This window comes from Pezoporus flaviventris, unplaced genomic scaffold, assembly GCF_033815535.1.
Source record: "Pezoporus flaviventris isolate CSIRO_AGI_PZ_B2104156 unplaced genomic scaffold, CSIRO_AGI_Pfla_v1 ptg000046l, whole genome shotgun sequence".
In the NCBI taxonomy this organism is placed as follows: domain Eukaryota; kingdom Metazoa; phylum Chordata; class Aves; order Psittaciformes; family Psittacidae; genus Pezoporus; species Pezoporus flaviventris.
Window position 1 is genome coordinate 2,086,224 of NW_026892594.1, and position 14,799 is coordinate 2,101,022.

Genomic DNA, 14,799 nt, shown 5'->3' on the forward strand with positions numbered 1-14,799 from the left:
TAACCTAAGAAGATACTGCTTGTCTTTCAGCTACACAATGAAATACCTGAAGTTTAGCAGTTTGAGATGGATTTTCTGCTTACACAAGTCAGAAATGGGTTCAGAGCAAACGAGAATCAGAAGCAGTTAATAGGTTTGTATTGATTGCTATGTTTTTATTTGTCATTCTGCTCTTGCTTTATCTTTTTGCTGGGTAGAAATGTACTCTCTAGCAACCACTGAAGAGAACTGATAGAGAAGACCGACGTCCTGGTCCTTTGGCACTGAATGACCTTGGGCATGTCACTTCATCATTTGTATCTCTGTGTTCCTCTGACTGGGACATAGGTGTTTGAGGTAATGTGCATATCAAAAGTGCCTGGCTTGGTTGCAAAGGACTCCAGTAGACTGATTAACACTACTGAGTAGTAACAAATCATTCTGTGCTAAGCTCTGGTTTGATGTTTTGATTACTGCTGCTGCATTAGTCAGTTTAATCAAAGTTGGGTTTTTCTATGCCAGATAGCATAGTCAACTCTGAGTACCCCACTGATAGACAGTGCTCTTAATACAAGAATATTATTTATGTGAACATTCAAATTGCTTGAAGTTATGCACAGAATAACTCCTTTTTCCATTTTGGAATTGCTGGTGAGAGCTGTGAACCAGACATGAGTTTATTTGCCAGTCATAGAATCATAGAATCATAGAATCATAGAATCATAGAATAGTTTGGGTTGGAAAGGACCCCAAGATCATCCAGTTCCAACCCCCCTGCCATGGGCAGGGACACCTCACCCTAAACCATCTCACCCAAGGCCTCATCCAACCTGGTCTTGAACACTGCCAGGGATGGAGCATTCACAACCTCCCTGGGCAACCCATTCCAGTCGTTACCAAATGATTCTTAACTGCAAATTCGTTGTAGCCTTTTCTAACATTAACTTCTAATCCTTTTTTCATTGAGCCATGTCCTTGAAAGAGCTCTCAGATAGGTTTGATGGTCCATAGGGAAAAACTTCTGACAGATAGATAGCTCTGGCCTGCAGCAAACAGTCTTTCATTCCCACCTATTATAAGGGAGCCATAAATTCTGGGGTACCACAGTCCTGCTCTTTTTACAGTGAATGAACCTTACAGACACAACAAAATGACCCAAAGCAACTCTGCCCATTTGTTCTTTTTCCCCTCCTAAAACCTATGCATAAGTTAAGAGTGTTCTGTAATTTCAAGTCATACAAAGCAATCATAAAAACCCTTGGTAGAAAATAGCAGTTGTGAAAACCTTCATTCCTAAATATAAATCTTTCTGTTGAGCAAGACGAGTATATTCTCAGAACCCTCTCAACAGAGGACAAATACATTACAAAAGCTGCTTCTGATTTGGAGATGTGCATTTCCACAACAGTTACCAAGTGAACAAATACGATTTGACCCCCTAAAACCATTCCCAGTGGAGAAAAGAGAAGAAATTCAGTATGCTCAGTTTGTGATGCTCACACAGTATCAAGGCAGATAGATGCACAGCCCATTTATTCCCTTAAAAACATACTGTTACCAGGATGTTGAATTCTTAATAGTGCCCCCTCATAGAAACCAGTTTAACATCTATAAATACAGGCATAAACATCACGTCACATACCTCAAGAGAACAGCTCCTGTGTCCTTGATATATTTTCAAGCAATTTTTATTTGGTAGTAAAGTGGCTATCAGCCAATGCTTCAGCAATATCTTAAGCCCCAAGGAAGGCAGATACTGCTGAAATGTTGGCTGATAGACACTTTACATCCAAATAAAAAAGGCTTGAAAATACATCAAGGACATATGAGCAGTTCTGTTGATGCAACCAACATGATGTTTGCATCGATTCAGAGAGATGAAATACGTCAAGTGACACAGGCTGCAATAATCTGTTGTGATCATTGTGGAAGCACTTTGGGACACACTTCTTGCAAGGGGAGGGGAAGGATGCGGTGTCACTTCAGTACAAATAGGCCATCCTTCCTTGAGCCAAGCAGATGAGGGACTTGGAAGGGGAGGGAAGAAAAGATTTCCCCACTTATCATGGTTATTATTAGTTGTGTGTTGCCAGTGTAAGAAGTCCCACCAAGAGACTGCGGCTTCATTGTATAATGAGGCCAGATGGTAGGAGAGACAGAACAACGTATATTCAGTGAATCATGGAATCAGCCAGATTGGAAAAGCCCTTTAAGCTCATCCAGTCCAACCTTACCCCAGCACTGCCAAGGCCACCACTGCCCCATGGCACTGAGGACCTCATCTCCATGGTGTGTGAACACTTGCAGGGACGGTGACTGCAGCCCTGCCCTGGGCAGCCTGTTCCAATGCCTGAGCACCCTCTGGGGCAGGAATTGTTCCTCAGCTCCATCTAAACCTGCCCTGGGGCAGCTTGAGGCCGTTTCCTCTTGTCCCATCCCTTGTTCCTTGGGAGCAGAGCCCAGCCCCTCCTGGCTCCATCCTCCTCTCAGGCAGGTGTTGAGCAATAATATTCAATATTCCAGGTGTATAAAGATATTTCTAGCCTCATTCTTAGGCTAGAGAAATTCAGAGATATGCCTGAATGCAGAATGCAATCCTTATTCCTAACATTATGCACTAATGAACAACCTTTTCTGCTTTCAGACAGCTTTCCAGCACGCACTTCTGCACTTCTATCCATCGAGACAGGCCATGGGATCTGCAGCGAGGATTTGATGCACAGAACAGCTAGATCCAGATGCAATTGATACTATAGCCTGAAAAGAAAATGTATTATATGTTATTAACATTGTATATCTCTTGGAGATAAAATTACATGCCCTAAGTGGCAATGCTAATGGAAATTTTACACTCTTACTGTGAGGAAAAGCATTCAAGGCCAGGTTTGACAGGGCTTGGAGCAAGCTGCTCTAGTGGAAGGTGCCCCTGCCCGTGGAACGGGTTGGAGGTGGATGAGCTTTAAGGTCCCTTCCAACCCAAACCAGTCTGGGGTTCTGTAAGGCACAGCTGAGGCCCTGGAGCTCCAGCAGGGACCCGGGGCACTCACCCCACACGGTGTCACTGGCCCTGCTGAGACAGGGCAGGAGCACAGCGGGACGCGCAGAGCAGGGGAGGGGGGGTCCCGAAAGCCGCTTCAGAGCGGGGCTGTGCCCCGGGAGGATCATGAGGAGCTACGCTCGTCATGGCGAGGACTACATTACCCAGAGGGCTTTGCGCCGTGAGCCGAAGCCCAACCCCGCCCTCCCGCCGCGAAGCATCATGGGAGTTGTAGTCCGAGCTCGCCTCAAGTTCACGGGAAAAGTTTCCGCTCCCTGTCGGGGACCTCGGCGCTCTTCAGCGGGGGTGCGTGGTTTCCACGGCTACGGCTCCGCAGCCAATAGAAACCAGCGTTCTTCGGGCGGAGGGTGGGGCGAGGCGAGCTTCGGACCAATAAGGGTTGGCGGTGTTGGTGGGTATCCTGGCAGCGGGGACGGTGAGTCTCCTTGGGGCCGTCCCTGCCCGCGGCCTGCTGTCGCCGGGCGAAGATGGGCGGCAGTGGGAGCAGCACCCGGCGGGTCACCTTCGAGGCGGATGAGAATGAGAACATCACGGTGGTGAAGGGCGTGAGGGTGAGAGCGGCGCTCCCCCGGGCGGGGGCTCTCAGGGGGGGCCGGGTTCCTTCGGCCTCCTTGGTCCTTCTCTCAGTTCTTAGCGCCTCAGCGCTGTTGGCTCCTGTACCTGCAGCCTCGTCCCCTCACGCCTCGAGGTTCCGCTCCCCCGTTTCCATTCCCTCTCCCGCAGGGACCTCCACTCCTGCCCGCCTCTCGGGTTGGGTGTTTTAGGGCAGCTGAGGGGCACTCTCGGGGGGTCTGTCATGGCAAGAAGCCCACTGTGCGTAGGGAGCTGCGGTAGGGGAGCCTTGGTCCCGGCCGCGTTACCAAAGACAGGCGGCAGAACGGTTATAGGAGGCATATGTAACTGTAAGACCTTATTTTGTCTTTCCCTGACCTCTACATGTGAGAGCTCTTTCCTCTCCCATATTCTGCTCTCGGACACGCCGTGTATCCACTTCCTGTGTACCTGCGGGAGCATTCCTGTCTATTTATGGGATGCTGTGCTTATAATATCGTAGAACCATAGAACGGTTTGGGTTGGAAAGGACCTTAAGATCATCCAGTTCCAACCGCCCTGCCACGGGCAGGGACACTTCACACTAAACCATGTCACCCAAGGCTCTGTCTGATACCAGGAGACAGCTTGTGCCATGCTCAGTCTTGCAGTTTGGAAGCTTTTCAGTGAAAGACACTGTTAATTCATACCAGCAGTCGTAATAAGTTATCTTTTATTGCTGCTTGTAGAGAGGAGTGTTGCAGAATGGTCACTGCTGCTTGTTTCAGTATCCTGAGATTTGTTCTGGTCACTTAATGCTCTTGGGCAAATAAGTGACAGGAATATCAGTGCTCACAGCAGAGTTCAGCTGCTCTGACATAGTTATATACTGGGAAGGACTCTGGGAATTCTTGTAAGCTATCCCTGGAATAAAACCTGAATGGTATCATGTGTACTAGGCTCATGTAGCTGCATTAAATAACTACTGTTAATCAATAAAGCTGTTAATCAACAAAGCAGCCAAAAGTGGGATGTACACAACTGTTTACAGTTAAAACTAGCTGTGAAGTTAACTTGAGAGTTTTAAGGGTTGGGTTAAGAAAGCTTACACTGAAGAACATTTACACTTGTGCATTTTAGGCTGTGTTAGGTGCGAGATTTTGGCCCAGTCATTGTCACATGGATTTCTGCCAGTGAGAGGTTTAATAAAGAATTTCCTCATTAAAATTCATTCTCCTGGGCAATAAAAGGGTATTTTGATAGAGTTGGTGCTGGAGGAAGCCAACAGCAAGTTTTACATTGGAAAACAAAAGCTTTCATGTTGTTATTTCTTTACCTTCTGTTAACTTTACCCATGGACTACAACTCATATGAAAGTGGGCATTGCTCTTACTCTCATTCTGCTTAGTTTTGGGCAGCGTATTTGTGCGTGCATGTGGCAACATGAGAATGAACGTAGTGACTTGCTGTGACCACTTGTGTCGCAAAAGGTTTTGGAGGGCTTTATCAGGATGAAGTTCCTCCAGGGTTAAATACAACTGCACAGTGTGAGGTTTGACTGTCAGCAGAATCACTGTGACAGGCAAAAGGCTGAATCATTGCCAGCAGCATGACAAAGGGTGCCGTTGCCTTTACTTTTCCTTGTGTCCTGTGTTCTGTTGTATCAGTTTCTTGTGTTCTGTGAGAGCCAAAATCATCTTGTTCAGTGAAATTGTTTGCACTCAGGGATGCTGTTCACTCTACAAATGAAGTGAAATAGTTCATTTTGCATTGTGCATAGAATTTTAGCATCTGTCATACGTAGTTCTGGAGCTTTATGTGCTCTTTTTGAAGTTTTACTTCATTTTGTGGGGGGAAAGAGGAGGGGAATGAGGATCAAGGAGCAGATGCAGCCTGACTCTGTTTGGGGTTATGTTTTGCAGCTCTCTGACAGTGTCATTGATCGTATGAAGGAACCTTCTTCACCCAGTGGAAGGCCACAGTCTCAGAACCGATCATCAGGTGCAGGTATACCCATGGGTTTCTGGTTTTGATGTGAGGAAGAAAATCAAATGTGCCTTTCAGAGCGTTATAGTGACTCAAAGAGATGATTTTTGACACTAACTTTTTTGGCTCATCTCCTTTTGAAGTAGTTTGTAGGTTTTTAGAGGAATTAAATTACTCTTTGTTTTCTTCTCCTCGACATTAAAGTGTAAAACACAATGTTAGACTTGGTTTTCTACTTGGTTTTCTTTCTATTATCCATTGCTAAAGACTTATAAAAAACAGGAAAAGCAAATACTAATTGCAAATATCTGTTGAGTTTTGAAGCGATAATTCTTTCTTAACACTGAATTTTAGTGTATTGAGCTTCTGTTGAAATAGACTTAAGCAAACATTGCAATATGCTGTTTTCCTATCATGAGGTAGTGGAAATAAGTTGCATACAGTTTATACAGAGATGGATTGAGATGATGGATTTCTGAACTCTTTATACATCATCATTGAGGCCTGGTCAAATGCATGACATGGGATTTGTGACAGGCACCCTCTACTCTAATTTGAAATACTTCAGCACAGTGAACACATTGTAGCTACTAAAAGAGTAAAAATGAATGGCAGAGATCAGAGCATATCTGAGTGATCAGCGTGATTTATGGTTGTTGATTGTGAAGCTGCAAGGTTCAAGTAGGGCTTCTTATCAGTGCTTCAGAAATACTAATGTTCTCAGTGTTCCTTAATGGCCTTTTGCCTTGATGCTTACAAAGAAATTCCTCCCAAAGTCAGCACTTCAGATGCTGCGAGGGCTGGAGCAGCTCAGCTCTGGAACCAGGCTGAGAGAGCTGGGCTGGGTCAGCCTGGAGAGGAGAAGTCTCCTGAAGGGGAGACCTTAGAGCAGCTCCAGTGCCTAAAGGGGCTGCAGGAAAGCTGGAGAGGGGCTTTGGACAAGGGCCTGTAGGGCCAGGCCAAGGGGAATGGCTTTAACCTGCCAGAGGGGAGACTGAGATGAGCTCTTAGGCAGAAGCTCTTCCCTGTGAGGGTGCTGAGGCGCTGGCGCAGGGTGCCCAGAGAAGCTGTGATGCCCCATCCCTGTCAGTGTTCAAGGCCAGGTTGGACACAGGGGCTTGGAGCAAGCTGCTCTAGTGGAAGGTGTCCCTGCCTGTGGTAGGGGTTGGAACTGGATGAGCTTTAAGGTCCCTTCCAACCCAAACCATTCTGTGATTTATATACAATAATACTTGCACATCTTGCCTACTTTAAAGGTGCTTGTTGCTTTTACATCCTTAAACTTGAGGTAGGGAAGTGGTCTTGTGAATGACCATCTGTTTCTGGGGCATGGTGGCTGGAGGTGAAGGATGTAATAACCAGTAATTCTTTGCTAATTCACATGTATGTATCTTGCTCCTTAATTTTGTTTCTCTTTGTGTTGGAAGTAGTGCTTTTTTTCATGCTTTTGGGTTTTATGTATTGAAAAGCTTAATCACTTGATGGCTTTGCAAGCTTGGGAAATCTTATGCATATTTTTGCTTTAAGAGCTAGTGATTTAGGTGAAGTGCTTGTATTTCCCCAGGAAAGTATAATCAATGTTATATCTCAGTTGCTAAAATGATTTGTATATAAGAGGATTAAATTATAGTTAACTGCATGTTCCCATACCATGCATTACTCTTTCATTGAATGATTTGTGATGAGGAATTACAAGCTGTTTAATTTCTTTGGTTCTGAAAAAACAGTCCAACCTGTTTGTTTCTTTTGTATCGACATCTACCTTTTTAGAGTGTTTGACTCATGAGGTGTCATGACTGGAAGGGCACTTGCTTCAAAGCAAGTACTCTGGTCTCTTAATAGTGAGCTACTCTGATGGCTTTGGGGGCTGGATCCCAAATCTGAGGGTCTTTTCTGTGATACAGGTGGTTCTTTTTGGTTTCTTGGTAAAGCTTCTTGCACTGTTCCTCCTGCCCCTCTACTTTGCTCTTTGGAGACTCCACTTGGAGCACTGTGTGCAATTCTGGTGTCCTCAACATAAGAAGGACATGGAGCTGTTGGAGCAAGTCCAGAGGAGGCCACGAGGATGATCAGGGCCTGGAGCACCTCCTGTATGGAGACAGGCTGAGAACATTGGGGCTGTTGAGCCTGGAGAAGAGAAGCTGCGTGGAGACCTCAGAGCAGCTTCCAGTATTTGAATGGGGCTACAAGGATGCTGGAGAGGTCCTTTCCAACCTGAAACATTGTTTGATACTATGGTAATGAGAGACCTCTCCCCAGACAGCTCTTCCTCTCCTGTGTATGACTTATATGACAGTGACTTGTTCCTGTGACAGAGCAGATCACTTGCTGCTCCTTGAGAGAATTATCCCTGGCTGGTGGTGTTTGGAGGTTGGCTCTGGCCAGGCAGTTGGTTTCCCTGCCTTTATATCTTTCTACATTGTAGACAAATAACACTTTTCTATGAAGATATATCTAAAGGGAGAAACATTAGAGCTATTAAAACCAGCCCTTTCTTTAAGTCAAGTCTTTGATAGCTTTTGGTGGAGGAATAATGGATTAGATTACATCAAAAGAATGTGGATCTTGTTGCTTGCCAATAGATGATGAATTTATTGACTTCAGTTTGGAGTTGGGAAATGAAATTACTTACACTTACAGTGAAATCTGACATCTAAACACTATGTCTTAAGGCATCCCAGCTTGCTTGCATCATTTTCTGACTTGTGAGTAATATTAAATGCACTAAAATATTTAACAGGTGTAAAAATCTTTAAAGTACGTCTCGAATTCCTAAAGCAGTATTGATGGGAAGTCATTTGCTCAGACGAGACTTGCTTTAGGTTTTGTTTTAGGTGTTGTTTGAGGTTTTTTTCTCTCGGAGTGTGTCTTATACCTAAAGCCTTGGTCATAATAGGGAAAGGGAATGAGAGCTGAAAAATTACCAAGAATCTCTGCAGCTCAGACAACCATTTTCCCTTTGCAGAGGCAGATTACACTGAGGCCACAGAGGATTTTTCTCTCTTGTCGTTTTTCTTTAACTGCTTTATTTGTTATTTTTATTATACTGTCCTCACAAAACCAATTAGTAAAGGACCATGTCATAAAACACTGTGTGTTGGGTGGGTGGGTAATAAAATGAGCACTGCTGCTGCGTCCCCAGGAATTGGGTTAGACCTTGCAGTGGGGAATAATGTGTTTTCTAAACTTTATTCATTCACTTGGAATGATGCCTGTTGTGTTGGTGACTCTGTCTTGGTTGAGTCTAATGATTTCTGTGTCTTGGTGGAGTTTTAAGTGTGGTAGTTCAGTTGGAAATCTATAAGGAAGTATTGTTCAGGTGTAGAGGAATGGGTATTTGAAGAATTAGGTTCTGGAGATCCAGCCCCGATGTATCTGAACTGTAGGAGAGCAAGCTTCTGCTTCTGAAGAGAGCACGTTGGTGGGATCCTGCAGGAGGCAGCTCTGAGGGGTAAGCTTGGCAAAGGTGAGGTCCTTAAGGACAACTTCTTCCCAGTACAAGAACAGTCCATTCCAGTATTCAGGATATCAGTAGATATATTGAGAGGCTGGTCTGGTTAACCATGATAGAGCCTCAGTGTAAAAATGAGGCCAAGCAGGAGATGGAAGCAGAGGGAGACCACAACACTGGTGGATTTGTGGATGAGAGGAGAGCAGTAAATGTCATCTACCTCTGCCTCATCAAGGTATTTAACACTGGCTCTGGATGTTGCAGTTTGGACATACCTGGATGACAAATCGTGTTAAAAACAAATCTGTTTGGTGGTCAGGGTGTGTCTAATGGGTCATAATCTACCTGGAGGCTGGTATCATGTGGTGGTCTGAAGGAGTTTGTCCTGTGTAGCAGCTCTATCAATGTCCTGGAGGAGGAGGAGGTAGATGGAGCACATCCTCTTCAGTGCAGATGACCACAAATTAGGGAGATTAAGCCAGTACATTTGAGGGCAGGGCTGTTCTCCCGGGGGACCTAGGCTGGCTGGAGGAATGAGCCAACAGGAACCTCATCAAGGACCATTCAAGGCCAGGTTGGACATGGGGGCTTGGAGCAACCTGCTCTAGTGGAAGGTGTCCCTGCCTGTGGCAGGGGTTGGAACTGGATGATCTTAAGATCCTTTCCAACCTAAACCATTCTATGACTCTGTTGTATAATACAGTAGCACACAGAGGAAGAGTTATTCCTGCATCCATGATGCTGCAGGGCTCACTCCTGCTCTCCTGTGGCTTGCTGTAGTACCACTTAGTTCTCACTGAGTTACTTGGAGTTAACTTCTATTTTCAGTGATGTGTCTTGATATTCTTTGGGTTAAAGGTTCACTATTGATTGAAGTACCTTATTATCAAAAGGTGAAACATCTTATTACTCACAGTCTGCTAAAGATGCCAAACTTTCAGTGCTGTCACTGCAACAGCAAATCTTTAGTTGAGCCTGACATTCATGTCACCAGCTTGCAGGAGTATAGGGAAGGTGGAATTATTCATAGGAGATGAATCAAGTATTGCATAAATTAAAGTTCTCACTGTCTGTGTGACATGCAAGTGTTCTGTGAGGGCTTTCAGGTGGCTGGGTATGCCATTGTAAAATGGTGCTGAAATTAGAAGGGGAAACTGGCAAATAATGCAATTTATCTGTTTTTGCTTTTAGTTCATAGAAATGTGGAGTTCAGGGCTGTGGAAGAGCTCAGTTCACTCTGCATCCTTGAAGTACAGTAGTAACCTCATTGAGAAGGTGGGGTGTGATTAAGAGGGTTGGGCAGACAGAAGGAGAATATTAAAATAGGCAAAAAGCCCTAAATTAATGGTTTAAAGACTTGGATTAACAATGGAAGAGATATGTAATTGTATGAGAACATCTAGAACCTTATGAACTCGCATCATGCTTGTGAACAGAACTTCAAGGTGCGAGTGCAAGCCTGGATGTGCCTGAGGTGCTCTCTCACTATATTCCCAACCTTTGTCCAATTCAGTAGTGTTTGAATTCTTCTCTGAAGTCTTGTCTTCAAGATGTCATCGAGACACTACCTTTGGGCTCCTGCTTTTAGTTGTGTTTCAAGTGCTGAGATGTTCTTGCAACAGCAGCCCTTTAACAAATGTCTAAAGGTAGAGCAAGAGCGAATGCCAGAAGGTGTTGGAACTTCTCATGCAGATGTCATGTGTTTACAGCTGTAGTTTGATGTTACAGCTAACCTTGTGGCTGGCTGATCATGTCTGTTCCTGTAGTAACTTAGTGTCCAGCAGTGTAGAATCACAGGAAGGTCTGGGTTGGAAGGGACCTTAAAGCTCATCCAGCTCTAACCCCCTGCCACGGGCATGGATACCTTCCACTAGAGCAGCTTGCTCCAAGCCCCTGTGTCCAACCTGGCCTTGAACACTGCCAGGGATGGGGCAGCCACAGCTTCTCTGGGCACCCTGTGCCAGCGCCTCAGCACCCTCACAGGGAAGAGCCTCTGCCTAAGAGCTCATCTCAGTCTCCTCTCTGGCAGGTTAAAGCCATTCCCCTTGGCCTGTCCCTGCAGGCCCTTGTCCAAAGCCCCTCTCCAGCTTTCCTGCAGCCCCTTTAGGCACTGGAGCTGCTCTAAGGTCTCCCCTTCAGGAGACTTCTCCAGGTGACCAGACTAATCCATAGACTAGAATTAAAATGTTTTTCCCCTAATACTGAAATGATATTTTATGCTGTTCAAGGAAGGATTAACTTTTCTTTCATCTAAACAAAAAACTGCAGGTAAATTAGTGATAAGAGCTAAATAACAGCCAGCCCCCTGAAATTCTTCTATCTCGGTACAGTAATGAGCTGCATGAAATACACCCACCTAAATGTGCTCCAAGAAATTACATTTATGTTCATGTTAACCTGGAGTTTGACATGATCTAGATGTGGTTCAGGTTTGATCATGCAGTTGGAAGGGTGGGTTAGAAGAGGTCTCTCTGTCCCTTTCTTTTTTTCTCCCTCTTTCTTGGTAATGAAATGATGATGCTCAACTTTGTATAAAGAAAGTGGCCCATGTGTGGGAGGCATCTGAGGCCAGAATTGCAGTAATTGATTCCCACCCCCCTCTCTCCTTCTGCTCCTGCTTTATTTACTGTTAGTGTTTTAAAGGGAACTAAAGCAACAAATAAAGGTTTGCAAAGGCTCTGCAAATAGAGCTTGTGGGATTAAGTTGTATTTTGTTTGGTTTCCCCCCCATGTGAGTATAAGGCAGAAAACTGCTTTCTCCAATAAATATTGTTATATATATTGTCATGTGTTAGGGGGACATTTGATTGATTTCAGGGTTCTCATTTTACAACTGATAGCGAAATTGTGATATTCCAAATGAAATCTATAGAAGCAGCACTCTGTATCAGGTCCTGTTATACTCAATGCGTAAGTGACTACATCTCGGACTGAGGTAGAGCCACTGTAATGACAGCTTCTTTAATAGTCTTTCTCTTCTACCAATTGTTCTCTCTGAGTGGCTTTTTGCAGAGAGTCAGGATTTCTCTTTCAATGGGCATTCATTTAGAAGTGTCATTTTTGGTTCTAGATGTTCTTAGAAACAGGTAATTCTTATGTACTGCACACTGTGTGCTTTTGGGTCTCCAGTGGGTTTGGTGAAATGAAATTTCATGCTATTCTGCTTAAGGCTGCATGTGCTCTATTAAGGGTTTACTGAGTGCAGATGTTAGCTCTAAAAATCTTTAGGAGTAGTTGTGTGGTACACATATAAAGCAGTTTTTGTTGTAGCTACTATAACAAGCATATCCAAAGTGTTTGCTTAGATATGGCTTGTGAGTTAGAAGTTAAAACAACCTGCTTTTGGATGTGGAAGCACAAGATGTGTGTATGCCAAAACATCCTCTTCCAGTAGCCGGCAGAAAATCATTTGAAAAACAACTGTTGGGGCTGGTATGTGGTTCTTCAATGAAGTTCTAGTGTGGCAGTAAGAGAGGTAGGGAAACTGTCTCTAAAACCAGAAAAGGAAGTGAAGCTGGGGAAAAGAAGTTGTGCATACATTGTCCACAACATGGTACGAAGATGCAAAGATGCTGAAATGGGACCTTGTGAAATCAAAACCCAGTGCAGTAAGGGATTTATAGAATCATAGAATTCCATGTTGGAAGGGACCTCAAGGATCACCTGATAAAATCTTTTGAGGTAAAGCATGACCTAGACTAGATGTCCCCTATCCAGCTAAATCTTAACATGTTGTGTCCAGTGTTGGGGAACCCACCACTTCCCTGGGGAGATTATTCCAATGGGCTGAATTTGAGAATGCAGCTAGAGTTTATCCAGTGTCTGAGGACAGACTCCTGAAAAGACAGGAGTTTGTTTTGAGTTTTGGTGTTCTTTCTTTTTAAATCTAGTCTTAAATAAAATTTGCCCTGGCAATGTGCTGCTTTTTTTTCCTTTTATTTTTCAGTTACACTGTCCATTAGAAATAAAAATTTGGCAGAAGATGATGACACGCTGAGAACATTGGGGCTGTTCAGCCTAGGGAAGAGAAACTGTGTGGAGACCTTAGAGCAGCTTCCAGTGTCTGAAGGGGGCTACAAGGATGCTGGAGAGAGACTCTTCATCAGGGACTGGAGTGATAGGACAAGGGGTGATGGGTTCAAACTGAAACAGGGAAGTTCTGGTTAGATATAAGGCAGAAGCTCTTCCCTGTGAGGGTGCTGAGGTGCTGGCACAGGGTGCCCAGAGAAGGTTTGGCTGCCCCATCCCTGGCAGTGTTCAAGGCCAGGCTGGACACAGGGCTTGGAGCAAGCTGCTCTAGTGGAAGGTGTCGTGCCCATGGCAGGGGATGTGAACTGGATGATCTTAAGGTCTTTTCCAACCCAATCCATTCTGTGATTCTATGATGCCTGTTTGAGATACATTTGCTGTGGTCTTTGTTAGAAATCTCTCATGTACTTTCCTACAGGAATCGTGGTTCACATGTGCTCGGGTCCTTGGTTTCTTTTGAGCGTGAAATGTGCTGAAGATTGCCACCAGAAAGCATTGAGCTGTGTAATAGTTCCTCTTGCAATTGCAGCCTTTGACTTCTTTTGTCTGTGCTGTGTCTGGGCACCAGGATAAACCCCAGTTATTCCTCCTTTGTCCTTCAGAGACCTTCCTGGGATTAGAGGTCAAAAAGACCAGATAGCTGCCAAGATAAAAGCGTTTGTAATTTAAAGGACTCAGAAGTCATTCGGTGTGGCTTGAATGCTTTTGCTATCTTAAAGAACAACATCAGAAGTATTGATAATTTTAATGAAGTAAACCCAATGACTAAATCTGAACTGTTTGCTTTCACCACCGTTAGTCTTGATAGCAAGGGAATTCTCTCTCTGCTATACAGCACCCTGTCTGCTTTTATAGTGAATATATTCTTAGCCAAATCCTCTCTCCACTGACATGAAGTAGAAGGGGGGCTTAAATGCATTTATATTCTTTGTGTTATTTAAGAATACCACTTGTTAGATATGATGTTCCTTCAACATGACAAGCAGCCCTCCAAGTAATAAACCCTCCTGCTTTTAATAGTAAATGCTGCTTTTCTTTCCATCACAATTTATTTACCAGGTAGAGAATCTTCAGTGTGATATTAAAGCATACTTTAAATGTCTGATTTATCACATTAAGATGAAAAGAAAAGCTTTGTTTCTTTTTCTTTTTTTGTTTCATCTCCAGGCTGCAGTAAAGTGTTACTAAAGCTCTTCATCACTTGTCAAATGAGGCAGGTTAAGTATATTGTATAGTGCTGCTTCTTGAAAGCTTTGTACTAGTTGTTTTTTAGTTAAACAGGAGGTAACCACTTAAAGGAGTCTTTTCCTCTGCCTCAGGGGATCAGAATGCAGTTTCAGCTGCTTTTATCAGTAGCTGAATTCAGCAACAATTTACTCCTCGCACTGGTTTGTATGTGTATTGAATTCCTTGATTTCCAACAACCTCATGTTGAGACTGATTACTGAAGTTTTGGGGAGCACCAGACTGAAAGTGGCAGTTCTTGGATACTACAGCCTGGTTTTGGAAGTCTAAGTTTAAACAAGAGAAAGGACATTATTTCTTCCCTTTGCTTTTGTTGTGTACCACCAACAATGCTTCATGGAGCCAGTTTATCCAATTATCATTTTTAGCTTCATTAACTCTGCTTAATTTCATCTCATGTTAAGCATCCGAAAAATAAGCATTTAATCTAAGTCAGTCATTGAGGCTGGGGTGAGATATGGGGGTTCATCCTGTGAAAGGCTTCTATTTCTCCTTAATCTCCGGAGCTTTATACAGAAAG

General features: G+C 44.1%; 1 protein-coding gene across 4 annotated transcripts in view; it reads left to right on the forward strand.

Moving 5' to 3' along the window:
- Positions 1–3,407: 3,407 nt before the first annotated feature.
- CHCHD3 (coiled-coil-helix-coiled-coil-helix domain containing 3) overlaps positions 3,408–14,799 on the forward strand; it is a 167,920-nt gene continuing 156,528 nt past the window's right edge. For 2 of the 4 annotated variants that reach the window (XM_061467975.1, XM_061467976.1), the window contains exons 1-2: positions 3,408–3,588; positions 5,491–5,575. In XM_061467975.1, coding sequence (XP_061323959.1) covers positions 3,505–3,588; positions 5,491–5,575 — 169 coding nt within the window. In that variant the 5' untranslated portion in view covers positions 3,408–3,504. The remainder of the gene's footprint in view (positions 3,589–5,490; positions 5,576–14,799) is intronic. The other 2 variants (XM_061467977.1, XM_061467979.1) reach the window with 1 other exon arrangement.